Source organism: Lepidochelys kempii, chromosome 25 (genome assembly GCF_965140285.1).
Source record: "Lepidochelys kempii isolate rLepKem1 chromosome 25, rLepKem1.hap1, whole genome shotgun sequence".
NCBI lineage: Eukaryota > Metazoa > Chordata > Testudines > Cheloniidae > Lepidochelys > Lepidochelys kempii.
Window position 1 is genome coordinate 18,583,640 of NC_136404.1, and position 27,154 is coordinate 18,610,793.

Here is a 27,154-nt window from a genome sequence, read left to right on the forward strand (position 1 = left end):
AGCCTCCATCGTGTATAGAGCCCCCCCCACTGCATGTAACCCCCCCACTGCATGTAACCCCCCCACAGCCTACAGAGCCCCCCCCACTGCATGTAACCCCCCCACAGCCTACAGAGCCCCCCCACTGCATGTAACCCCCCCCAGCCTACAGAGCCCCCCCACTGCATGTAACCCCCCACTGCATGTAACCCCCCCACAGCCTACAGAGCCCCCCCCCACTGCATGTAACCCCCCCACAGCCTACAGAGCCCCCCCCCCACTGCATGTAACCCCCCCACAGCCTACAGAGCCCCCCCACTGCATGTAACCCCCCCACAGCCTACAGAGCCCCCCCCACTGCATGTAACCCCCCCACAGCCTACAGAGCCCCCCCCGCAGCTCGCCCCCCCGCACCTCTTGGAGCGCTGCAGCAGGTCGCCCTGGCCGCGCTGGCCCCGGTAGCCGGGCGGCGCCGCGCCCCAGCAGCTCGGGTCCGACATCGCCGCCGGGCGCCGGCTCCCGGCTCCGCTCCGCCGGGCCCAGCCGGCCCCAGAGCGCGGCGCGGCGGGCCCAGCAGCCTCCCCGCGCGGGCCGCTCCCGCCCCGGGGCTGGGCCCGGCCGGTCAGAGCCCGCCCCCCCCCGCAGCGGAGCCCGCCCCCAGCCTCCCTGGAGCCCGCCCCCCCGAGCTCGGAGCCCCCCCCGGCTCCCTGGAGCCTACCTTCCCCCACCCCCACCTCGAGCCCATCCCCCCCCCGAGCTCGGAGCCCCATCGGAGCCCCCCCCGCCTCCCTGGAGCCTACCTCCCCCCCCCGAAGCCCATCCCCCCCCAAGCTCTGAGCCCCATCGGAGCCCCCCCCCAGCCTCCCTGGAGCCTACCCCCCCCCGAGCTCTGAGCCCCATCAGAGCCCCCCCCTGCCTCCCTGGAGCCTACCTCCCCCCCCGAAGCCCATCCCCCCCCAAGCTCTGAGCCCCATCGGAGCCCCCCCCCAGCCTCCCTGGAGCCTACCCCCCCCCCGAGCTCTGAGCCCCATCGGAGCCCCCCCCCGCCTCCCTGGAGCCTACCTCCCCCCCCGAAGCCCATCCCCCCCCAAGCTCTGAGCCCCATCGGAGCCCCCCCCCGCCTCCCTGGAGCCTACCTCCCCCCCCCGAAGCCCATCCCCCCCCAAGCTCTGAGCCCCATCGGAGCCCCCCCCCAGCCTCCCTGGAGCCTACCCCCCCCCGAGCTCTGAGCCCCATCGGAGCCCGCCCCCCCCAGCCTCCCTGCAGCCTACCTCCCCCCCCACCTCGAGCCCCCCCCCCGAGCCTCCCGGAGCCTTCCTCCCCCAGCCCCCCCGCCAAAGCCTGTCCCCCCTGGAGCCAGCCAGCCTCCCTCCCCGCATCAGAGCCTGCCCCACCCCCCTCCGAGCCTGCCTCCCCCACCCCCCCGCCGCAGCCTGCCCCCCTCCGAGCCCCTCCAGAGCCTCCCTCCCACACCCCCCATCGGCCCCCTTCCTGCCCCCAGGCTGATCTAATCCCCCCTTCCTTTCCCAGCCCCCAGGTAACATGCTTGCCGCTCCAGCCACCCAGGAGGGGCTACACTGCCCCTGGGGCTGTGGAAGGGGGGTGCTGGCAAGTGGGGTCACTGGAGGCGCTGTCTGCGAACCCCGCACCCATCCTGCCCCACGGGCTGTAGACACCTTGCTGGGGTGTGTGCAGGGCCAGAGCAGTTGTCATGGTCACTGTGTGGCGTTTGGGTATTTCCTGCTGTCTAAGCCACATATAAATACAGACCTTTGTAGACGTACCATGGCAAAGCCAAGCAGCGCTCGTCACATTGGCCAGGCCCAGGCAGCAGCGGGGCCTAGTGGAAATCCACTGAAATCCCAGCAGGGTGCATTCAGATTTTACAGCCTCCATGCAGCTCCCCTGCACATCTCTGCCACAGAGCCCTGTGCAGCAAGGACCAGCAGACACCCTGCAAAAGAGGGCCCTTCCCGCCTGACAGACAGACATTAATTCCAGACAAACTACCATGGGACAGGAAAACCGCCACAAGTGCAAAAAAGTCAAGCACTCCAGTTAGGAAACGGCAGAATGAAGACCGCCCGGGCAACCACGTGCTGCCTTCGAGGGCCAGATTTTCAAAAACACTCTATGCCTACTGTTCTCAGTGGGAGCTCCTGAAAATCTGGGCCCATTTGTGGATACTGGGCCCATCTGAAAATCCTGGCCCATTAGGGTGTGCCAACTCCCACTGAACCCAATGGAAGGCTTTCCAGCGGCTCCAAAGGGCACTGGTCTATCACACGGAGCCCTATTTTCCACTAACCTTGTTCTCTAAAACAACTGACCAAAACTTCAAAAACCTTAAAACAAAAAATTCAACTTGAAGCAGAGACCAAGCCTGGAAAATTTCAACTTAAACAGTTTGCTAAAGTTATAAGCAACTGAAAAAGGGTTAGAAAACTTAGAACAGGTCATGTTAAGGAACCTTAAGCACAGGTGTTTCTGCTGCCTTGCCTATAACATTCGTATCTCTACCGTTCAGTGTCCACCTCAGCCCCTCAGTGCAGGGGACATGATACAAACACAACCAAAATGTCATTTGAAGCATCATTGACCACAAACACATCAAAACAATCGAGGAATTGGAATCATCTCACCCACAGGAATTGCACGCAGTCTCAGCTGGCCCCAGCATGGGCCTGGATTTTAGCCAGTGAAGATACTTGGGAGAGAGAGAATTTAATCCCAATCTCCCTTTTTCCTCTCCTGAAAGTCCTAATTAATACTGAATCTGCGGCACCCCAGTTGTCTCCACAGCAACCGTCTGATGTAACACTCAACGCAGCAGGCAATCCCACAGGAGAAGCCGGCCCATCTGGGCCAACTGAAGGATCTTCAACACTAAGGTAGGAGGAGGAGACCAAAAGTTACAAGAAAGTTAAACTGCTGTTTGCATAAATGTTCTGTTGTTTTGGGCTTGCCAGGGATGAAAAGCTTCCTTTAAGCACATGTCTGCTCAGTGAAGGAGGCATTAAGCAAAAGGGTTGTTGCGGGAACAGAACCCCAGAGCCACAGGAAAGCAATCCCCTCCACAGCGAGGGAACTGGGTTGGGCAAGAGCAGGAGGCTTTTCCGCTCTGTGGTCACATAGCGTGAGTGTCTTAACGTTGCAAAAATGTGCCTAGCTTCTTCCTTCCTTGGCAGAAGAGCTCCAGCCAGCACGTTACAGATTTTGCACGTTCTTTTCTTAGGCCTGGTCTACACACAGCGTTTGTACCAGTCTGTGACTATGGCTAGAGGTGTGGAATAGAGATACTGGTGCAGTCCCTGTGTGGACACAGTTATGCCAGTAAAAAGGGGCTTATATTAGCATAGAGGGAATATGCTGTCTGCACTAGGGAGCTGTTCTGCTTTACCTACACTGGCACGGTTAACGGGGTGCCACTTCTGTGTTTAGACAAGCCCTCCAGAAAGCCGTGAATTTCCCACTGCTCTTGTTGCAGTTCACCCGTGAGATGATCACAATCCCCATGCAACAAGCCAAACTCAGCCCTGCTGGCAGAGATCAGCGTGACAGTGAAGCTTAGTGCCAAGCGAGTCTGGCTCTCCAGTTACGAGTCTTGTCCGTTCCAACCGTTCCCTTTTTACAATTAACACTTGTAGCCTCCAGTCTCTTCCTTTGTTACAGTTTAGCTCCTACACAACCAGGAGTTTAGTACCTAGAAATCTAAATTGAGAGAGAAACCTGGACCCAATCTCAGCTTTCTTATAGCTACAATAATGAGAAATCCACTTCTTCCCAATCCCACACAATATCGGTGTCTGAATAATCTTGAATAATTATTAATAACTAATCATTAAGAGTGTCCAGTGCTTTTCAGCCAGACGGATCTCTCAGTGCATTTTACAAACCATGGACTGGACTCTGCAGTGTGACCCACATGCAGAGCTGAAGAAATGGGGAGAAAGGGGGACAACTGTATTGGAACCCCACACTTAGGAGGGCCCCCAAAATATCTGACTGTGGTGAAGATGAAAGTGGTTGCAGTGAACACGATGCACCAGGGCCCCAAATTTCTCCTGACGGGCTTGACCACATGGACAGACCCCATTGCTTGTCCACGGCCCCACTGGTGCTCTGAGCAAGCTCGAATCCACCTATGCCGACATCACTGCAGGATCAGGGCCTATAGGTATTACTTTGCCCCGGACTGACAAGCAGTTTCCTCCAGAACAGGACACAGCACCCGTTTAACAACACAGAGCAACACTACACAACTTTTCAGGACAGGAAATGAAGATGAATACCATAGCCAAGGAAAATGACACAGGGGATTTAGGGAGGCAGGAAGCAATTACTCATGCTGGAATTTACCCAGCACACAACAATTACCAAGAGTGCCTCTGAATCTTTAGGTTTAGAGTAGCAGCCATGTTAGTCTGTATCAGCAAAAAGAAAAGGAGGACTTGTGGCACCTTAGAGACGAACCAATTTATTTGAAGAGAGCTGTAGCTCATGAAAGCTTATGCTCAAATACATGTGTTCGTCTCTAAGGTGCCACAAATCCTCCTTTTCTTTTTTCTGAGTGGCCAAGACCGCAGTTTACATCTTATCCCCAAAACAGCACCCCCACCAGCACTTTGCATGTTGGAGCATCTGTTCATGACTGCAGGAAAGGGAAATACACACTTGAACCTGGGTGCTTTGGAGGGTTCCATGCAAGTACTAACTAGGCCCAGCCCTGCTTCATTGGAGAGCTGACAAGATCACAGCAAAAGATAGTATGGGTGCAGCCTAATTAATGCAAACAATAAGAGACACAGTCATTAAAGCAAGGGCATTCTGAAGGCTGCCAAGACATCCATAGCTCAGCCACACTGTGTCTGTACAATGCAAGCCACCTCCCCCACCCAGTCATCACTATGCTTCCAGCAAGATCCTTTGTGCCAGAAGCACTGCGTCACCATGACAACTTCCTCTAGTTCACTCTTCCTGGTGCTGCAGTTAGAGCTGGAATGCACAAAGGAGCATCTGCAACTGACATGTTCCTAAGGGCCAGCAATGTGTTTTCCGCAGTCACACTGGGAAAGCATCGGATGGTTTTTATTAGTGGCGAACAACTAGGACATGATGATCTGACCAGCTTCCGGCTGGGAGATCCAAAACCATGCTCTGAAGTGCCCCTAGCCTCTGTTTGCCGGAAGCTGGGAATGGGTCACAGGGGATGGATCACTTGATGAGTCCCTGTTCTGTTCATTCCCTGTGAAGCTCCTGGCATTGCCACTGTTAGAAGACAGGATACTGGGCTAGATGGACCTTTGGGCTGACCCACTGTGGCCGTTCTTATGGCCTTCAGCTTGCCTTTTTTTTTATGTATGTTGCCCAAGGGCTGGATTCAAGGAGGACAAAACTTTCAATTTCAATTAACTTCAATAACAATTAATTTAGGCTTGAATGGAGACTGGGACTGGCTAAGTCGTTATGCAAGGTAACCTATTTCCCCTTGATTTTTCCTACCCTGCCACCCCACCGTTCCTCAGACGTTCTTGTTAAACCCTGGATTTGTGCTGGAAATGGCCCACCTTGATTATCATACACATTGTAAGGAGAGTGATCACTTTAGATAAGCTATTACCAGCAGGAGAGTGGGGTGGGGGGAGAGAAAACCTTTTGAAGTGATAAACACCCATTTTTTCATGGTCTGTGTGTATAAAATATCCTCACTGCATTTTCCACTGAATGCATCCGATGAAGTGAGCTGTAGCTCATGAAAGCTTATGCTCAAATAAATTGGTTAATCTCTAAGATGCCACAAGTCCTCCTTTTCTTTTTGCAAAAACCTTCAAAGTAAATTTCCAACCACCACTCTTTCCCCTGCAATTAGGTAGCTAGAGGATCAAGTACTGTACCTGGATTAAATTGCACCTAGAAAAGGGAGTCCTCCCACACTGTGAAAACATGGCTCCTAAGCCTTATCTACACTGGGGAGATTTTGCAAGAATCTCCCACCATTGCTAACACCTGTTCATGTCCTTCAGAAGATTCTACATAACCAGCCAGAGTTTTAAGCACCATATAATCTAGCCCTACTCAGAGCCATCCACACTGGGCTCCCAGGCAGCTGTGCGAACATTTGTGGCACTGAGTTGGCTTTAGCAATCTTTACAGAATTCCCCTAGCGTAGACATGTCTAGAGCCTGCCCTTCTGCAGCCCAGGCCAACCCTTGCTAAACACGGCCCCGCCTTTGTGCAGAAAGCAAGTGGCTATTTTATCGTCATGCCCAGAAAGTTTCTTTTTGTATGCAAAATAAATGTCCTTCCTGAGACCCATGAATCTGATGATTACAGTGGAGGTCAGAAAAAAGAAAAAAGATTTGTAGGCTTGCTGTTTTCCCACGGCCAGAGAGACCAGACAGATTCCATGCCGCAGCCATTCATGCCCTGCAAAGTGCAGTTTAGACAACTCTTGCTATATTTATGATTAAACTGGTTGCTGACTGGCTGGCGGGGTCATTTTGTTTCTAGACTTATCATCAGAGACCTCCTGTACTCACCCTGTCTTGTACAGCCACTTCTGGGCACAGTATCACATACTTGTTGTGGTGGAGAATTCTCTCAGGCATTTATATTCATCAAGAGAGATCTCTGTAACATTGGAAAGTCTGCAACAGGGAAAGGAAAAACCTAGAGATATAATCCCCCTATGTTTTAATTCCTCTCCTGGCTTGATTAGTAGGGCAGGTGCTAAGTGATCACAAGTGTAAATTGCTTGTTATCACGTTTTCAGAAAGTGTACAACAGCTGCCTGAAAAGCACAGTCTAAAGCCTTTTAAACGGCAACTGTAAAACCAAAACATTGCAGCAAACAGGGCAAGTATCTGGAAAGTGTGAACAGGAGCAGTTAAGTGTCAGAGGTTCTCTAGAGAGCTTCCAGCATGGTTTGAATCTCTGTAGGCACAGAGGCCATGTCTACACTACAAAAATTAAATTGACCTAATTTATGTCGTCATACAGCCGCCACAGCAATTACATTACTTGTGTGCGTCTACACTTTGCTCCTTGCATCGGCAGAGCATGTCCTCACCAGCAGCGCTTGCACCAGTCGGTGCAGGGCATTGTGGGACGGCTGCTGAAAGCCAGCAATAGTCAATGTAAGCAATGCAGTGTCTACATTCTCACCATGTTGCCCTAACTACATCGACATTGACTCTACACCTCTCATGGAGGTGGAGTTCTTAAGTCAATATAGCAGGCAAGTTTTGTTGGTGGAAGAGAAATTTTGGTGTAGTCATTTACAGAGTTAGGTCGACATAAGCTGCCTTCCATCTACCTAATTCTGCAGCGTAGAGCAGGGCAGAGACTTTAAAGGGAGTTCTCTCTGGCCATGAAAGGTCAGGCTCGTGGCCTGAAACACTGAAGAATCATTCTGGAACTACTATCTTGCTTGCAGATTACCTAGGCCAAATTTTCTGTCTGAGTAAACAGGTGCAACCCCACCGATTTAAGATAATTTGGTCTCATAATCCTACCTGTATAAGAATGAAACCAAACAGGCCTAAGAACTAAACATCAGCAAAAAAATCCTCAAAAACAAGCACCTGCCACCCCAGGATTCTATTCCTATAGAAGTTTCACTCAGGAAAGCAACACTTTTTGCCTTCTTCAGCAGCATGGGGAATAGGTCACTTGCAGGTTTGAACTAGTGTAAATGGTGGATTTTCCGTAACTTCAAGTCTTTAACCATGATTTGAGGACTTCAGGAACTCGGCCAGGGGTTAGGGGTCTACTGCAGGGGTGGGTGGGTGGGTGGGTGAGGTTCCGTGGCTGCAATGTGTGGGGGGTCAGACTAGCTGATCACGATGGTCCCCTCTGACCGTAAGTCTGTGAGTCCCCACCTCCCTGCAGTGTATTCTGAAATTGGAGAGATATTGAATGCACACATCTGTCCCCAACTGCGACCGACATCTGGAATGAGCTTTGCGGCACTGCAGCATCTCCCCAGTGTGGTTTGGTTTAGTGCATCTTTTCCCCTCTGGAAAGAACAATAACTACGGGAGAAAGAACCTGCATAATTCTGGGCCATGATGAAGCAGAATCAAACTCTCTAGCAGGATAATTAAGCTCAGCAGAGAAGAGGTGATTCTTAGTTTGACTGTTTCTGTGCAGTTACCTCAATGAATTCCTTCTCTGTAATATGGCAGCTCATCCCTTTAGACCTTGGTGCCCCTACTGCCAGCTTACTAATGGAGAAACACAAACCACTTAGAAGCTCACAGTCAATCGACCAGCCACCAGCACCCCAGGGTCTCTCCTGGGTTCAGCTTGGGGAAGGCTTCGAATTTTTCTTTCTTAGGATGTTCTGAGGGCTCCCTGCACTCCCAGACCTGCTCTTCCCAAGAGAAGAGTCAGTCCACAGCTGGGGGGTTGGATTTACAGGTTGGGAGACTCCTCCAGGAGGAAAATGGCAAGTCAATTCCCAGCTCCCCAGATAGATGCTGGGTGGTGCAAGCCAGCAGAACTCCCTCTGCTGGACCATGAGAGAGCAAAGCATTATGGACCCCCCACCTTTGCGCATGTAAAAATGCACCCAACCAAAAAAAGTCTCTAGCCTCTGGTTTATCAGCACCATATGCTGGGCTGGTTGGGCGCATACATGGAGTCTGCACAGCCACACACACACGCAGTCATGGCACACACAAGCACAAATAAGCACACAGAGCAAACTGACTGCGCTCAATATGCACTCAAGTCTAATTAATGGGAGAGGAAGGAATCGAAGGGTTCCAGAACCGGGCTAACATCCTGGTGAGAAGAAACATGAGCCTTTCGGCTGATTCCCTTGTGACATGGCATGCCTTGTGCCACTCAGACCCTCTTCGCAGGTTAGTGCCACTGGCTCCAGGTACCTGCCCCTGTAACGTAGGAGAGACGCCTTTTGGGAGGGGCTTCAGAGCCCTGGTCCTAATGCCTAGGCAGTGAACCAGGCCCTTGGGCTGATCTCAGAGAATCCAGATTTGGGGATCACAATAGGTTTGTCTGGAAAAGGATAACACCAAGTGTAACAGATACACACATGCAGCCTCCTGGTGCAGACCAGCCATTCACTAAGGCCTGCCCCGGGCCAGCACCCCATACTCCATCCAGTGTGTGCAGGATCCAGGGTCCTACCCACCTCACCACCACAGCTACACCTTCTGGATCTTGTGTCTCTCCATGCCCCTCCTCCCGCACTCTGTTCACTCAGCAATCACCATCACTGGGGCAGGAGCAGGCTTCATCTGGATCAACCTCCCTACGTCTCTGATCCCCAGCAGATCTCAGCCGAACACAGCCCCATTCTCTCTGGCCCTGCCCCAAACCTCTCTCCCTCTTTCCCACCTGTCCTTAGTTAGACTCGGTAAACGCATCAATTCAGCAAAGCACTTTGGGATAGGGTGTGTACACCAGGATGCACAGAATAAAGTCACACGCAAACACAGAGCAGAGTGGGTACACGCACACAGTGTTCCCGTTAGCTGTAAACAAGTACCCAGCGCAGCTATAAGGTTTTGAGACCCTCGTCTCTGCTGCCACCAGATCTGACCTCATGAGAAACATGGATCTTCGGCCTGCCCAGGACGCTGTCTTCTCATTCCCAGCCTGATGCTCAGTGAGGAAAGTGCCTCTTTATTAGACTGCAAAGGAAAAACGCAGCCTCTCAAGCCCTGAGCCTGCAAGCTCCCTTCCCACCACTGGCCATTCCCTGCTTCTCCGCCCTTTTTGGCCACCCTGAAACCAGAGAACTTTCAATCCCAGAAAACAGGGACCCGAGGGCAGGGCAGCCCATGGCCAGAGGCTCAGTCTCAGGTTCGCCCGAGTTGGCCATGCTGACATTACGGCATGCTGCCTCAGCCCCTCCGCCGCGCCGCTGACTGGGAGCCGCTGGAGGTAAGCCCCCGCCCAAGCCCCTGCCCTGAGCCAGAGGCCGCTCCTGCACCCCAAAACCCTCATCCCCAGCCCCACCCCAGAGCCCACACCCTCAGGCCAGAGCCCTCACACCCCCCTGCACCCCAACCCCTTGCCCCGACTCTGAGCCCCCCCAAACCTCTCATCCCCAGCCCTACCCCACAGCCCTCACCCCAACCCCCTGCCCCAGCGCAGAACCTCCTCCCACACCCTGAATCCCTCCTCCCCAGCCCCACCCCAGAGCCCTCACCCCCTGCCACAACCTGCTGCCCCCTCCCACACTCCAAATTCTTCGGCCCCAGCCTGGAGCCCCCTCCTGCACCCCAAGCCCCTCCTCCCCAACCCCACCCCAGAGCCCTTACCCCCTCCCGCATCCCAACCCACTACCTCAGCCCAGAGCCCTCTCCCGCACCCTGAACTCCTAAATTCTGGCCCCACCCCAGAGCTGGCTCCCCCAGCCGAAGCCCTCACACGCTCCTGCACCCCTACCCCAGCCCAGTGAAAGTGAGTGAAGGTGGGGGAGAGCAAGACAGCGAGGGAGGGGGAATGCAGTGGGCAGTGGGCGGGGCCTCACACAAGGGGCAGGGCTAGGGTGTTCGGTTTTGTGTGATTAGAGAATTGGCAACCCTAGCCCCTCCCTGGGGGGGCTGTGAGCTGGGGGGGGGGCGGGCGCGAGACACAGCGGGCACTGACATGTTCCCAACTCCCACGGAGCCCCTGCCGGCTCAGACGAAAGAGCTGCCGCCAGACAGCGCGAACCCCCAGCCTTCCCCAGGGGCACACGGCCACTGGGAAGGGAACTTGGCTCCAGAAAATGCCCCCTGCAGCCTGGGGGCGAGCACCACGCCACTGGCTTAGCCACAGGCCCTTGGCCTGGTGCAGTGGGGCCCTGGAGTGCCTGAAAACCACTGGGAACCATGGGGCCCACCTGTGCGGCCCCCCACTGAGCAGCGCCAGCCTCCTCCAGCCAAGCCAGAGAAAGCAAACAGCTGGGAAACTGCCCAAGTCTTGGGTGCATCCTCCCTGCTGCCATGACAGCTCTGCAGCACCCAGGTCACGTTCTGCCCTCTCCACACAAGGCTGCGTCCTGCGGGGCAAACAGACACATTGGCATCGAGAGGAGCTGCCTAGCGTCTCCCCACACCCTGCTCCCTGAGTCCCTGCCACCAGAAATGCCCTCACCCCCTCTGCTGCTGGGCACGCTTTGGGAGAGGCATCTCAGGGAGCCATGGGCACAGTTACAGAGACACACAGAGGGTACAATTCCCCGCTGTCACATACGTGCCTGTCCGGCTAATGGCAGACGGGGTCCAACTGCTCTCAGATCCAGCTGGTCTCTCTCCAGCACACAGCCACGCGGTCAGAAGGAGCCTGGCTCTGGATCTGCTTGGATGTGTGTGGGGCAGGCAGGACCTGCCCCTCCAGCTGGAGTCCAGCATTAATGCCCCATTGCAGACGGAGCAGGAGCCGAGTGGGAATTAACCTGTCAGACAAAACCCTTCCCATTGCCCCATTAACGGTCGCTCCCCGCTGGAACCAGAGACAAGGGGAAGAGGTGAACTAATAGCCCGTAATGCTGAGACCCTGCGCCAGCCCGATGCACACAGCTGCCCCCCCCCAGCCCAATCCAATCCACACAGCCGAGAGCGGGGCCCCCCAGTCTGACCCACAGGGCCAGCCCCTCCCAGCCTGGCCCAACCCACACAGCCGAGAGCCAACCCCCCCACAGAGATATCCCCGCCCCCAGCCTTGAGAGACCCAACCCGCACAGCCATGAGCAAAGCCAGGCCACTCAGGACCCCCAGCCCGACCCGCAGAGCCTCAGAGACAGGAGTGCTCAGAGCAGGGGTCACTGACAAGCGGAAATGGCTGGAGAAGGCAGCCGTGCAGCCTGTCCCCCATGACAGAGATGCAGAGACTGGGCTGGGAGGCTGCCTGCTTGGGGTTAAAGGTGCTGGCACTCGGGCACTGGCCCCGTTTCATACCAAGAGAAACAAGGTCACCTGCCACCAGCGCGGGTGGCAGCCAGTCCAGACGAGGGCCCCTCGCACCCGAGCCCTGCGGTGCCCGGTCCTGACAGGCAGTGCTAGGAAACTCCTGCAGCTCCACACGTTATCCGGCAGGAGGAGCATGGGCCATACACTGCATCATGACTCCAGCTGCAGGCTTCCAAGCCACCCTCCCCATCCCCCCTCGCTGTCACCGCCCCGTCCAGCTGTTTGAGGGGAGGGGCAGTTTAATTGCACAGTGACAGTGGGGTGCAGCAAGGCACTGAGCCCCGCACTGACCCAGACGATCCCGGGTATAACACAGTGGGTTTCTTGGCTGGACCCCCTTGACTCACTCTCCCCCACCCCCCCGGGGCCATTCACGAGCAGCCTCAGCCAGAAGGTTCAGGCCCCTTTGGGGGCCCAAGTGCAGAGGAGGGATGGGCGCTTTCCCCCGGCTGTCCTGGCGTGGCTGGAACGTGTGTCGTCCCCGCCCCCCCCAGTACAAGGGATGTTGCGTGGCAGAGCACAGCCCACGGCAGCACTCAGACACGCCTGGCCCTAGAGCAGGGCAGCAGGTGCGTTCAGCCCTGCAGCAGGAACCTCCCTTGCCTGTCCTGCCCAGGAGGGTTTCGATCTGCACCATCTGCCCCGTGCAAAGGGTGGGGCCGCTGCCACCCAGGGGCTCCCACTCAGAACTGCGACCAGAGGGTTTACAGCCTGCTGCATTCCCCAGAGCGCCCCCAGGGCTGCTTCCTTTTCCCGTCCTCCCTGACAGCTCTGTCCCAGCCCCAGCTGTGCTGGGTGGTGCTAGGGGACCGCAGGGTCTTACCTCCAGGGATGCAGGGTTAGTAACGGGCTGCAGGGGCTGCAGGGACTGCAGGGGCTGAGCAGGGTCGGGCTCTGGCTACTTGGAGACAAACTGTAAAGCAAGATGCACCAGACCAGTGTGAATTCAAATGCCCACCCCCTCCAGCGCCTCATGCACCCTAGCGCTGGCCAGCAGCGACACAAGGCCACACTCCTCCAGGCTGCACAGACCCTCCAGTGGGGCTTCTATGGGGTGTCTTGAGGGTCAGGATTGAGAGGCCCCTTCGGTCGTGGGGCTGGACTACCAGGAGACTAAGGAGAGGGGAGCACCAGCACAACTGTTTATGTGCAAGGAGTCCAGAACTGGAATTGCAGGGGACTGCGGGTCGGGAGCGAAGGGCACGGGCAGAGCGGGCTGGGGGGAGCCCAGGGCTGGGGAAGCAGGGGGCTGCGGGTCGGGAGCGAGGGGCACGGGCAGAGCGGGCTGGGGGGAGCCCAGGGCTGGGGAAGCAGGGGGCTGCGGGTCGGGAGCGAGGGGCACGGGCAGAGCGGGCTGGGGGGAGCCCAGGGCTGGGGAAGCAGGGGGCTGCGGGTCGGGAGCGAGGGGCACGGGCAGAGCGGGCTGGGGGGGGCCCAGGGCTGGGGAAGCAGGGGGCTGAAGGTCTGGAGCGAGGGGCACGGGCAGAGCAGGGTGGGGGGAGCCCAGGGCTGGGGAAGCAGGGGGCTGCAGGTCAGGAGCGAGGGGCACGGGCAGAGCGGGGTGGGGGGAGCCCAGGGCTGGGGAAGCAGGGGGCTGCAGGTCAGGAGCGAGGGGCACGGGCAGAGCGGGGTGGGGGGAGCCCAGGGCTGGGGAAGCAGGGGGCTGAGGGTCTGGAGCGAGGGGCACGGGCAGAGCGGGCTGGGGGGAGCCCAGGGCTGGGGAAGCAGGGGGCTGCGGGTCGGGAGCGAGGGGCACGGGCAGAGCGGGCTGGGGGGAGCCCAGGACTGGGGAAGCAGGGGGCTGCGGGTCGGGAAGGAGGGGCACCGGAACGGGTCCCCCTCCCCGCGCCGGGCTCCAGCCAGGCCCCGGCGGACCCGCGCAGAGAAGCGCGCCCTGCCCCCAGCTCTCCCTGGGGAAGGGTCCGCGGCCCCTGCGCTCTCCCGGCCGGGAACAGACGGTCCCGCCGCGCAGGGGGCAGCCCAGGGACCCGTCGGACCGCGCAGCCCCCCCGCAGCGCAGCCCCGCACCCTGCGCGCCCCGGACTCACTCCAAGGTCAGAGACGGGATTTTCAGCCGGTCCCTCCGCGATTTCATGGCTGGGGGCGGCCGCGCCGCGCCGCCCCGCCCGGCCCGGTTCCCAGCAGCGCAGCGGCCGGCACCAGGCGCCAGCCTCGCTGGAGCGATCTGGGCACCGGCCGCCCCCGCCCGCCGCTCAGGGGCTGCGGCTCCCGCAGGGGGAGGCGGCCCCCGCCCCGGCGCAGGGACGACGCGCTCTGCGGGGCTGGCTCCGTGCCCCCTCCCCGCCCCCAGCACGGCCGGGCGCAGCGCGGGGCCCCTCCCGGCGCACCGGGGCCGCCACCCGCCTTGGCCCGACCCGCCGGGGCGCTGCAGGGGACGGTCCCAGACCCAGCACCCACCACGCGCCACTTGGGGCCAGGGGCACGAGGTGGCAGGGGCCCCTGCAGATCCGAGGGGAGCCCAAGGCTGTGCAAGGTCCAGGTGCCCCCTGCCCCACCCCCTCCATGCTCTCCCGTAGGGCCTGGGCCAAATACAGGCCCATGAGCCAACAACTGAGTCTTGAGCCTGGGCTCCCTTCCTGGAGCTGCAACAGACGTGACACCAGCTCTCAGCCCTTTGCCCGGAGTCTGGGCAACCTTCAGCCCCACGGCAATCTGCCCCCTCCGAGAGGCCGGGCTACTCCCAGTCCCAGGCTGCCAGCCCACTGAGGGTCTCATCCACAGGCCCTGGTCCAGACGGGAGTCAGGGCAGGAGTCAGACTCAAACCACGTTCATGGCAAACCCTCCACCAGGACGGGCCTTCGCATGGCAGGTCTGTCTGGCGGCGAGTCCTGGCATCACTGGGCGAGCCCTTGGCACAGCCATGAAAACTTCCCCCAACCCCTGTGTGCTGCACGGCCCAAGCACGTGCACAGATCTGCAGGCAAAGGGTTAACCTGTGTTCCCCGGCCCTTGCTGGGCACCACCCTGGAGCCCACAGGGGCGGTTGAGCCTGGGAAGGCAACTGAGCTTGGCCTTCAGGTTCACTTGGGTTTCCACACTGCATCAGAGGAAAATGGGCCAAACCCACCCACAGTCCAACGGGCCTGGCCCCGCAGGCTCCCTGCCTCCTGGCAGAGGCCTCGGCACGGCCCTGAGGTGCCACTGTAGACACAGGACCAAACCCATCCCTGGTTCGACCCCACTGGCATGATGCCAGGAGGGATTTGTCTCAGTGCCCGGGCTCCCCCCGCTCAGAGCAAAGCGCCCCGGGGCGAGTGGGCAGCTCCAATGTCAGTCCCTCCCCAGCGTACCAGTGAGAGACTCAGGCCAGAGCCTCCAGTGCTGCCTGGGCCGGAGCCGCCCTGAGCACGGAGCCACCCGGAAGGAGACAGCAAACCACCACCAAGCCCTCCAAAACAGCCCCTGCTGCACCCAACCCCCCGACCTTGCCCTGACACGGGTAGCCCCAGGGCTGGCTGCGACTGGGGCATATCGCTGGAGCGCCGCACCCTGGGGGCCCGTTCCAGCAGGGAAATGATTTGAGCAAAGAAAAATGACACCCTTAAAAAAGCACCCCCCTCCCCTGACTCCAGCAGGGACCACGGTGCCTTCCAGTCCCAGCTGGGCCCCGCAGCACAAGGGAAGGGCCAGAACTCTCTCCCGGGAAAAATCCCGTCCCAGAAGTTCTGGGCCAGTTGGACCTTAAAGCTCACGCTGAAAAGCAGGGCTGGGCAGGCGTCCGTCGCTCGTACTTACATGTTTCCTCTGCGGGGCAGGCTCAGCTCCTTCTGCAATGAGAGGGCAGAGAAGAGAGGGGTCAGCCAGCCGCTTCCCCCGCCGTGCCATGGCAGCTGCTGCCAGCACCGTGCCTGCTGCAGCCACAGAGCAGCCAGGGGGATTTCAGGCAGGCACGGTGCCCAGCCAGCGCATCAGACCCCACAGCCCGCCACAGGCTCTGCCCCTGCCCCCTCTGCCAGCTGGGAGGAGACAAATGGCTGCAGCTCAGCCTCCTCCAGCTCCCAACCAGCGGTGCCACCACGTGAGCCTCGCCGCTGGGCGCTAGTTATGGCTGCTGACACACAGGATGAGGGGCAGGACTCCTGGGTTCTCTTTCTCGCTCCCAAGCTGGCACAGTGCGGGTCCTTGGGCACGTCTGGGACAGTTCTCTCTTTGGGGGCGCGCAAGGCCTCGCTGGCTGAGGATTCTGAAGGTCTTTGAGACCCACATGGAGAGGCGTGTGCCTTGTCTGGGGGAGCCAGCCCTTGGCCTAGCAGGGGAGGCTGAGAACGCCATGCTCTGAGTAGGGAGCCCAGGGCAGGCCGACTGAGCACACTCCCCCCTGCAGCGTCCCACAGCTCTGCTCTCACGTATCCTGGCAAGCTGCAGCCCTGCTGAGCCTCTTCCTGCGTCTCAGGTCCATCACCTCTCCTCGGGGTCAGACTGCTGACGGCGCCGTGGCCTGGGCATGGATGGGTGTCTGGGCTCCCCACGTTTGGGTTCTCTCCGAGGCACCGCTTACACAGACACTGCCCTTAAAGTGATCCTAGCCACGTCGAACATCAGCACCCCATGACCCTGTCTCGTGTTCTGAGTCCTGTGGGAGCAGCACGCTCAGCTTCTCCCACGGTTGTAAACTCCCCAACCCCCAGCAAACATCTAACAAATCGCAGAGTCCTGGCGGATCCCCTCCCCTTGCCCAGGTCGGGCACAGTGAGTGGCATTTCCCTGCAAAGACCCCTAACCCCAGCATGCAGGAGGGAGACAGACGCCTGGAGGAAGGGAAGCAAAACAGAGGCATTGTACAGCAGCTGGCAAAGCTGCATTTCAGCCCCTGGGCTGGGGGTGAAAGGCTGCCCATCCCATGATGCTTTGCTTGGAGGCCTGGCACCTGCCCAGCGTGAGCCCACAGCATGTGTGGAGCAGCCAGCAAGCAGCAATGAGAGCCCTGTTTACTTTTCCCCTCGGGCATATTTCTGCAAGAGTGGTTTGCTGGCGCGTGGCATGAGGGGACAAAGGTCAGTTCTTCGGAGGCCCCTGGGAATATCAGAGGGTGGTGCTGGGAACAACTGCATCTGGGTGCGCGCGTCTGTGTGCCGAGGGGCAGAGACACAGGCTCCTCTCAGTGAGGTCGGCGGGGTGCACGGCGCGTGCACAAACGGCAGGTTGTGTGTGTGTCATTGTACGTGGGGGTGCCTGTGCACACACTGAAGTGGAGGAACATTCCCCTGCCCAGGCTGGTGCTTCTTCCACTGCTCTGCCAGCAGCCGGAGGCCTAACACCCCGAGCCCCACACCTGCACAGATTCCCACGCTCTCCAGCAACAAGCTAATGAACGCACCTCTCCAGCACCACTGCCCCAGCCCTGCCCAGCCCCTGTAAGCAGCTTAGACACAGATGTGAAATCACACCGAGTTACTGGCACGACTCTAGGGCCTTTGCACACACTCACATCTGCTCCCCCAGACACACGCCCCCAACGACCTGGCTATTGACACATGCACACGCAGGTGTGCTCCCTACATGTACTCAAACACAGCCACACGTAAGCACAACCCCACCACATACACCCCTGCCGTCCACGCACACGCAGGTGTGCCCGCACACCTCTTTCCTGGACAGCCTGTCTCCCCCCATCCCAGAATGGGGAAACCCCCACCCATGGTACAGTAATGGAATGCTAAACGGTATTACACAGTCCAGCCACAAGGTGGAGCTGTGTGTAACACACCTTATTTAAGATAACCTCAGCCACACCGGGCAGAACATAAAAGACTGGTGTGTCTCTCTCCCAGAAGGAAGCTCTGTAGCCTGTCTATATCTGGCCCAGGGGCATGCCCTGGTGTCAAAAGTAAACTAGGGCCAAAGAACAGAAACAACAAGGAACAAAGCACCAATGGTTGCAGGATCTCACCAACCTCTCCCTCTCCAGTGGGCTCCGGAGAACGTCAGCTGTGACAAACCTTCAGCGTGAACAGCCTGGAAGCAAGACTTTGCATTGCTTCCAAGCTCCACGAGGAAATGGATGATATTCAGGTATCTTCTTTAATTGATGCTCCGGTGAAGCAAGCAGAGTATATCTTTAAATCTTTTCCCTTTACTGACGCAGTCACAGAGGTGACTAGGAAAGGGTCCTGGTTACACTTGATGGATACTTTACACCTCAGAGAAATGTGGTTTATGAAAGAGCACATTTTATTTCACCAGAGAATTCAAGAAACAAGAGAAAATGTTGACTGTTTTCTAAGAGCTCTCCATACATTCACTGCAAACTGTGGTTTGGGGACGGCAAAACATGAAAATATTAGGGACAGGCTGGTTATTGGGTCAACAGATAAAAACCTTTCACAGCAGCTACAATTAAAAACAGACCTTCTCAGATGCAGGCTGGCAGCCGTGAGGGGCCAAGTGAGAAAGGACTCAATGGATTATTTGATGATACTGGACTTTTGAAAGGGGATCCCCTACAAATCAACTTAAGAGACGATGCTGAACCCTACAGTGTACAAACACCAGAGACCATGGAGGAGACTAGCTACGGATTTATGGCAATTCAGTGGACATCATCTGGTCATAGTGGACTATTTTTCCATGCATATAGAAATAATGTATTTGAAGGACATAACTGGGACACAGTGTTATTGAACAACTGACAAGCATTTTTGCTCACTTTGGTATTCCAGAAGAACTAGTGATGGACAACAGGCCACACAATTCACTGCAGCAGAATTTAAGTCATTCTGAATGAAATACGATTTTGATCGTATTACCAGCAGCACATACTACCCACAAGCAAATGGAGAGGCTGAGATAGATGTACAGACAGCCGTGAAAATGCTACAGCAGGAGGATCCTTTCCTTGCTCTTCTGAGCTACAGATCAACACCTACAATGGCTCCTGGATATAGTCCAGCACCACAGGTGATTAGAAAACAACTCAGAACTACCATTCCAACTTTGGAAAAGAATCTATCTCCAAAGTGGCGACAGCAAGAGACTAGCCAAATCGGATAGAAAAGCAAAAAGAGATTATGAACACTTTTATAACAGATGTGACTCAGAGAATTGCCGAGTCTAGAACCTGGTGATCACGTTTGTGTCAACCTGGATGGAGAAAAAGGACGGACAACTCCAGCTGTCACATAGAAAAAGAATTCAGGGCTAATATGCAATTGAGATTGGCAGTGGGGAGTTCAACAGAAACCATCAACATCTACAGTTTGTTCCTCAGAAAGAACAATCAACAGAGCAAATGCTATGGATGGCGCATGCAGAAAAGATGACATAAGGATTCCAAACCCACCACAGCCAGTCGTGACAACTAATGTACAGGCAGATGGCCAAGTTGTTATACGTTCCATTTGTGTCATTAGAAAACCAGTACAATTCAGAGACACGTAACAGACTGATCCATGCTGAACCTCAAAGCTAGTGTGATGATAATGTAAACTTTGTCAGTGGTAGAAAAGGCAAAGGGGAAGATGGAATATTATGCTAAATTATTACACTGGTCGGCTACTAGGTGGCGCTGTGTGTAACACCTTATTTAGGCAGGTTTCAGAGTAGCAGCCGTAGTCTGTATCTGCAAAAAGAAAAGGAGGACTTGTGGCACCTTAGAGACGAACCAATTTATTTGAGCATAAGCTTTCATGAGCTACAGCTCACTTCATCGGATGCAGACTGTCTTCTGCAGTTTCCACAGTATGCATCCGATGAAGTGAGCTGTAGCTCACGAAAGCTTAAGCTCAAATAAATTGGTTCGTCTCTAAGGTGCCACAAGTCCTCCTTTTCTTTTTACCTTATTTAGACTAACCTTAGCCCCACCTAGCAGAGCATTAAAGGATCCTACACTGATCACATCTGGTGCGTATTGCACTCAGAAGGAGCTTTGTAGCCGCTCCACATCTGGTACAGAAGCCTGGCCTGAGCAGCACTGCAACCTTCCATGCACCAGAAGTACATGCCATCGTGTCAGAGCAGCACCAACCCCCATCCTCTGCTCTCCAGCCTCATTTAGTCCTTTGCGGCCCCACCAGGCCCTTTCCAGGAGCCCAGGGGCTAAGGGGGTTCCCTGGCTTTGCTTTTCATTCAGGCTTCTCTCTTCCCAGATCAAAGCTGGGATGCCAAGAGGCAGGCAGGCATTTGCCATGGCAACCACTGATGTCACAGTGCCGTGATGCACCAGGAGCGCCAGGGATTCTCAGGGGATGGCAGGGGCGGGGAGAAGTCGCTGCCTCGTGAGAGCAGGGGCAGCTGGAATTGTGCACAGAATCCTGAGCTCTGGGAGCTGCAACCTCTGTCCACCCCCTGCCGCCCACATGTGCCAGGCCTCAGCCCGCCAGCGGGGCTTAGCACCCATGTCTTCCACAGTGCTAAATAATCCACACAGCCGCTGGCGGGGGGCGGACTGCGTGTCGTATCCCCTTTCACAGGTAGGGAAGGAGGCACAGAGACATGAAGGGGGATAGCAGCAGAGCTGGGAACAGACAGCAGATGTTCTGATACACACACTGATACCAGCTCCCTGCTCCATCCACTCAACCACGCTGCCTCCCAAAGGCCAACAATAAGGCAGCAAAAGGATGCAGGCAGAGTGGGGCAAGGCAAGGGCAGGGGCAGGGCATGGAAGAGTCAGGGATGCTGTAGGGCAGGGCAGAATCAGGGATGCTGTAGGGCAGGGCATGGAAGAGTCAGGGATGCTGTAGGGCAGGGCAGAATCAGGGATGCTGTAGGGCAGGGCATGGAAGAGTCAGGGATGCTGTGGGGCAGGGCAGAATCAGGGATGCTGTAGGGCAGGGCATGGAAGAGTCAGGAATGCTGTAGGGCAGGGCATGGAAGAGTCAGGGATGCTGTGGGGCAGGGCAGAATCAGGGATGCTGTAGGGCAGGGCATGGAAGAGTCAGGGATGCTGTGGGGCAGGGAGGAAGGGTTTTAATTTAGCAAAATTTGGAGATAGCGCATAAAAAAACAAGTAAAATTGTTTGAGACACGATTACTCCAGTTATCCCCTCCCCCAATAAACCCCCCTATTACTCAGATTATCTCCTCCCCGATTACCCTCCACCCCCAATCATTCCTACAGGATGCTCCCTATCCTGTTTGTCAGTGACCAGGTGCAGTCCGATTGGTTTAGAAAACAAGTCTATTGTGTGCCCAGGCTAATCAGGGAACATTTGTGCAGCGTTTTTATGAATCAGAGAGTCCTGGCTAGGCAGCCCTCGTTCTGCAAGATGACAGGCCAGCACGGAGCCATCCCGAGGGCTGCGTGGCTGGTGCCTGTTCCCCAGGTTGCCTACGGGAGGCCGTGTGTCATGCTCAGGAGCGGATGGCTGGAGACAACCCCTGTGCAGGTTCCCTGGAGGAGCCGTTGAGCCCCGAGCCCTGTGGTGGGGATGGAGCCAGGGATTAGAGATTAAACATTTGTTATCGGGATGGCCATGACGCTCAACGCTTTGGAATTAGATCCAAGGACCGTGTGCCCCAACTTCAGCAGAGGAGAGAGTGCAGGAAACCGGGAGCCACTTCACGCTGCAGGGGGCTGACAGCTGGAACAGCTCCTGTCCAGGTTCCTACAGAGCAAGCAGCCCCCCAACAGCTGCAGCCCTCGCAGAGTGCATGTCCCGCACCCCTGCACAACACTCCCTCCCGTGCATGCCCCCACAGACCCTCCATGGCGCAGCACCCCACACGGTCACCTGCCTCCCTGCCCAGTCACACGCGCTCGAGGAAGGAACCGGTTATGGCAAGAGTATTTTAGGACTTTGAGTAGCAATTAGTCTGCAGAAGAGAAGAATGAGAGGGGATTTGATAGCTGCTTTCAACTACCTGAGAGGTGGCTCCAGAGAGGATGGTTCTAGACTATTCTCAGTGGTAGAAGAGGAAAGGACAAGGAGTAATGGTCTCAAGTTGCAGTGGGGGAGGTTTAGATTGGATATTAGGAAAAACTTCTTCACTAGGAGGGTGGTGAAACACTGGAATGCGTTACCTAGGGAGGTGGTAGAATTTCCTTCCTTAGAAGTTTTTAAGGTCAGGCTTGACAAAGCCCTGGCTGGGATGATTTAATTGGGGATTGGTCCTGCTTTGAGCAGGGGGTTTTGGACTAGATGACCTCCTGAGGTCCCTTCCAACCCTGATATTCTATGATTCTATGAATTGTGCTGATGAAGGATTTGTTTCTGGGGGAGGGGGGCCGTTGTACACCCCACCTCCCTATGCACCCCAACCCCACACATCCCACCCCCATGCTGCAGGGTGTTTACGGATGATTTCACTTGCTGTATTCCAATGGAGAAAGATGAACACAAGGCAGGCAGCAGAGCATGCCTGCCCCGGGAGCTGCCAGACTAAATAACAGTAACACCGTGCCCTTGTGCAACAGCCCAGAGAGTTTCGCTGACATTCAGCGATTGCACCTCACAAGCCCCTAGCAGCACAGAACCGTAGGGCTGGAAGGGACTACCAGCCCAGCCCCCTATGCTGAGGCAGGACCACGTACACCTAGACCAGCCCTGACAGGGGGTTTGTCATCACAAGCTCCTTTTGCAGATGGGGAAACCAAGGCACAGAGAGACAACATGACTTGCCCAAAGTCACACAGCAAACCAGAGTTGGGAACAGAGCCCCAGAGTCCTGACTCTCAAATAAAACTGCCCTGGGGGTGGGATTCCCAGGCCACGGAGACAGACTCTCGCTAGCTTTCACGGAGGTAACGTGCTAAAAGTAAGACAGCAACAGCAGCACAGGAAGCAGCGAGTGGCGGCCCAGCCTGACTGCCCTGAGAACATGTCCGTGGGGCCCGGGGGGGAGGGGGGGTGGCAGTGCGTGGGGTGGCTAACTCCTCCCTCCTCTCGCCACTGCCCATGCAACGCTGCTGTTTGTCGTGCGCTCGCTCCCGAGTGTGTCACGCCTGTAGCTTGTAACCCCAGTCTCGTCTTATACCGCCTACAGCAAACTGGAGCCACTGTTATGGGGCACTTGAAGAAATGAAGAGACTGTCCCTGCCCCAAGGAATTTCCAAGCTAGTTTTGACAGGAGCCTGCCCATTCCACAGCCATACTGGGGCACTGGGTCTGACCAGCAAGTCCTGCGTACCCTGGATGTGCAGAACCCAGCCTTCATCTCCTCTAAACACCTTGCTCACTAAACAGTTGCCAGCTGATCCCCTGCAGCAAGGCCTGGTGCAGGCAATCGCAGGGAGGGTGTACATACAGGCAGAGGCCATAGACACAGCACTAGGGGGACACTCACACAGGTTTCTGAGTGGTACTGCCTAACATTAGCCGGGGAAGGGACAGGAGTGGACCAACCTGCTGGACTGGGAGTCTGAGTGGAGAATGGATAGACACACAGCGGGAGGCTTCCTTTGGCTGGAGCAGCCAGGACGCAATTGCTCAATGTCGCAGCAGAAGTTACTGGAGTTCTGTGCTCACATAGCCCAGTGCCGCTGCAGCTCAGGGCATGGCCCTTCTCTCCCTTCCCTCACTACTGGGCCAGGTTCTGCCTCCCATCCGTGGGGCTCTGAATTCACCAGCGTAACCCAGGGTAAACGGCCTTTCCCCTCCAGGGCACTGTGCTGAGCACCTGCAGGTGCTGCAGCCACCCACCTCTGCATTATGCAGAGCATCACTCTGCAGGCAAACCCTGGGCGCCCAGTCCCAGTCTCTACCTTGGCCCCTCGCCCCTCTGGAGCATGAGGGCCAAGAGGATGGACTGGGGGCAGACAGTTGTCAGGGGACCAAGCCCACCCTCTGCTGGACTCCCTGGTGCCAAAGACACCAGGCCAGGAGCTGTATGCAGCAAGCCATAGGCTACAGGTGATGCCAGGCAGAAAGCCAATCTCAGAGCAGCCATGGGGCTGCCCCTGCATAGGACGCATGGGTACCCCCGGCATTGCGGGCAATGGCTCGTGGCCTGACTCATCCCACGTTCCATCTCAATGCCACACGCCACCCTGGCCCCTGTGTGCAAAGAGCATAGACTGGGGAGCAAAATGACTCCACATGGTACATGGGAACAAGCCGCCTAGGGCCAGGGCAGGGCCACTCTCATGCTTAGAGGCCTTTTCTGCTGCACCCCCTACCCCCTCAAGAGAGGCCAACACTGGCTCTGTGCATCCCTCTGTCCCTACCCCTCCCCCCATCACATACACAGGGTGCTATGCAGCCTCTCAGCACCCCTCACCCCCATCACATGCAGACACTGGCTCTGCACAGCTCCTCAGTTCCCCGTCATGCACAGGCCAGTACCCACCACTGCCACTCGTGCATCCCCCCAAACACATGCAGCCCCGTCACACCCATCATACACATGGCACCCTATCTCACACCATCGGTGCTGGAACTAGGGGTGCTGGGGGGGCTGCCGCACCCCCTGGCTTGAAGTGGTTTCCATCATATGCAGTTTGGTTCAATGGCTCCCAGCACCCCCACTGTACACATTGTTCCATCACCCCTGACCCAGACACAGCCCCCCATCAAACCCACACACACCTGTCACACCCCTCACCATGACAGCCTCACCGCCCCATCACACCCAGACAGCCCCCATCAAACCCCAGACTCAGCCCCCCATCAAACCCACACACCCATCACACCCCTCACCCAGACAGCCTCACCGCCCCATCACACCCAGACAGCCCCCATCAAACCCCTGACCCAGACACAGCCCCCCATCAAACCCACACACACCCGTCACACCCCTCACTCAGACAGCCTCACCGCCCCATCACACCCAGACAGCCCCCATCAAACCCCTGACCCAGACACAGCCCCCCATCAAACCCACACACACCTGTCACACCCCTCACCATGACAGCCTCACCGCCCCATCACACCCAGACAGCCCCCATCAAACCCCTGACCCAAACACAGCCCCCCATCAAACCCCTGACCCAGACACAGCCCCCATCAAACCCACACACACCTGTCACACCCCTCACCATGACAGCCTCACCGCTCCATCACACCCAGACAGCCCCCATCAAACCCCTGACCCAGACACAGCCCCCCATCAAACCCACACACCCGTCACACCCCTCACCATGACAGCCTCACCGCCCCATCACACCCAGACAGCCCCCATCAAACCCCAGACTCAGCCCCCCATCAAACCCACACACCCATCACACCCCTCACCCAGACAGCCTCACCGCCCCATCACACCCAGACAGCCCCCATCAAACCCCTGACCCAAACACAGCCCCCCATCAAACCCCTGACCCAGACACAGCCCCCCATCAAACCCACACACACCCGTCACACCCCTCACCCAGACAGCCTCACTGCCCCATCACACCCAGACAGCCCCCATCAAACCCCTGACCCAGACACAGCCCCCCATCAAACCCACACACCCGTCACACCCCTCACCGCCCCATCACACCCAGACAGCCCCCCATCAACCTCCTGACCCAGACACAGCCCCCCATCAAACCCACACACCCATCACACCCCTCACCCAGACAGCCTCACCACCCCATCACACCCAGACAGCCCCCCATCAACCCCCTGACCCAGACACAGCCCCCCATCAAACCCACACACACCCGTCACACCCCTCACCCAGACAGCCTCACCGCCCCATCACACCCCTCACCCCCACACAGCCCCCCCACCCGTCACACCCCGGGAACCCCCCGGCCGCAGCGCCCGAGACAGGAGCCGGGACCCGGCCAGGTGAAGCGACCGCCGGGGACGGCCCCGGCCGGGCGCTCCGGGGCCGGGGGCGCCGCGCTCACCTGCAGCCCGCGCCGCCGCAGCAGGCCGGGCTCGTCCATGCCGCGCTCCCGGCCCCGCGGTGCGCGCAACCTGCGCCGCCGCGCCCGCCCCTCCGCGCTGCGCTGCGCCAGTCAGCTGATCCCCCGCCCGGCGCCGCGCAGCGCCGGGGGCTGGGGCCAGGCGGCCGGTGCAGCGGCCCCTCGGTCCGGCCAGCGCAGCTAGGGGCGGGTCCCGGGGAGCAGGTCCCCTGGGTGGCCTCCCTGCGCCCCCCGCCCTGGTTCCCAGCCTTTGGGGAGCCCCTCTGCGCAGCGACCCCCCCACTCAACACGGGGAGCCTGTCCAAAGGGCAGCGGAGAATGGGGGCGGGGCAGCAAGTTCTGCTTTTGCTTTTCAGTTGCAGCGACATTGTCAGCACCTGGCCCGGCCTGGCTCCCTGCCCCTTGCTTGTGTGCGGGAGGGGGTGGCCCAGCGACCTGCGGCGGTGCTGGGCTCAGGACAAACCGCAGCTCAGCTGCAAGGAGTCTGGGCTGTTGCTTGGCGGCCTCCCCCATCAGGCAGGCCAGCACCGGCCTCTGAAACCCCAGGCAAGACACCACCCACGAAGTCAGCCAAGGCCAGTCCCATGGGGCTGGCCATCAGCAGGAGATCAGCTGTTCAGCCCCACTGACCTGAGTGGGGCCCTCCACGCTTTTAGCCCGTCCCTCCAAGACTTGCAGGCAGGGCCGGGCGGGACAGGGCTGACTGAGCCCACAGTGGCTCATTAACGCTTTCTTGGCCAGCGTGGGGTTTGTCTGGCACACACCTGCAGCGTCGTAGTCTCTGAGCCCTAGTTCCAGCCGTGCATTAGGCAGCGACTGACTTCTGGAACCTGTCGTTTGTCCTCTCAGCCTTGCTGCAGGGGGGAACATCTTGCTCTGCATTTATGTGAGAGAAGACAGGACCAAGCAATGCTCCTGGCACTTGGGGTGGAAGGTGGGGAGGTTTGGGACAGTCTGTTCCTGGGGAAGTTCAATCCACAGTCTGGGGTGGACCCTAGAAAGCTCTGTTTCGTGCCCAGGTACGTTGCATTGCTGTCGTCCAGCTGAGACGCCATGAACGTGGACAACCCCCTGGGGGTGATGACCCCCCCCGGAGAAACTCTGGGCTAGATGATCAGAATGGTCCCTAAAATCAATTACCTGAGTAGGGTTCCCTAGCAGCTCTTGCCATGTTAGTCGCTGGGGTTCCTTAGCAGCTCTTGCCATGTTAGTCGCTGCAGGGAATGTTTGCTGGGCCTATCTGAATTAGACAAGGAGAGAAGTAATCCACATTTGCTGCCTTATATAGAGCATCCTCACGTGCCCTGTGGAGACCAAGCACTGACAACTGAGGCCAAGTGCCCTAATGGGGTACGAATCCCAAAGCTGCATGGACTCATCCGGTGCCAGTATGCAGTACTTAATTTGTAACGAAAGACGTACAGGGGCTCAAGCATTTTTCCCTTTCAGAACTGATGCAGCAAGCCCAGAGGTGCTGGGGCTATGAACTGCCAGACC

The 27,154-nt window shown here is 57.6% G+C and overlaps 1 protein-coding gene across 9 annotated transcripts in view; it reads right to left on the reverse strand.

The window, feature by feature from the left end:
• MAST3 (microtubule associated serine/threonine kinase 3) overlaps positions 1-25,711 on the reverse strand; it is a 69,492-nt gene extending 43,781 nt beyond the window's left edge. For 5 of the 9 annotated variants that reach the window (XM_073324479.2, XM_073324478.2, XM_073324477.2 and 2 more), the window contains exons 1-3: positions 25,640-25,711; positions 15,664-15,695; positions 12,730-12,819 (exon numbers count right to left, since the gene is read on the reverse strand). In XM_073324479.2, coding sequence (XP_073180580.1) covers positions 12,730-12,819; positions 15,664-15,695; positions 25,640-25,678 — 161 coding nt within the window. In that variant the 5' untranslated portion in view covers positions 25,679-25,711. Of the gene's footprint in view, positions 1-393; positions 582-12,729; positions 12,820-13,954; positions 14,118-15,663; positions 15,696-25,639 lie in introns of those variants that run through there. The other 4 variants (XM_073324487.2, XM_073324481.2, XM_073324482.2 and 1 more) reach the window with 3 other exon arrangements.
• Positions 25,712-27,154: the final 1,443 nt, after the last annotated feature.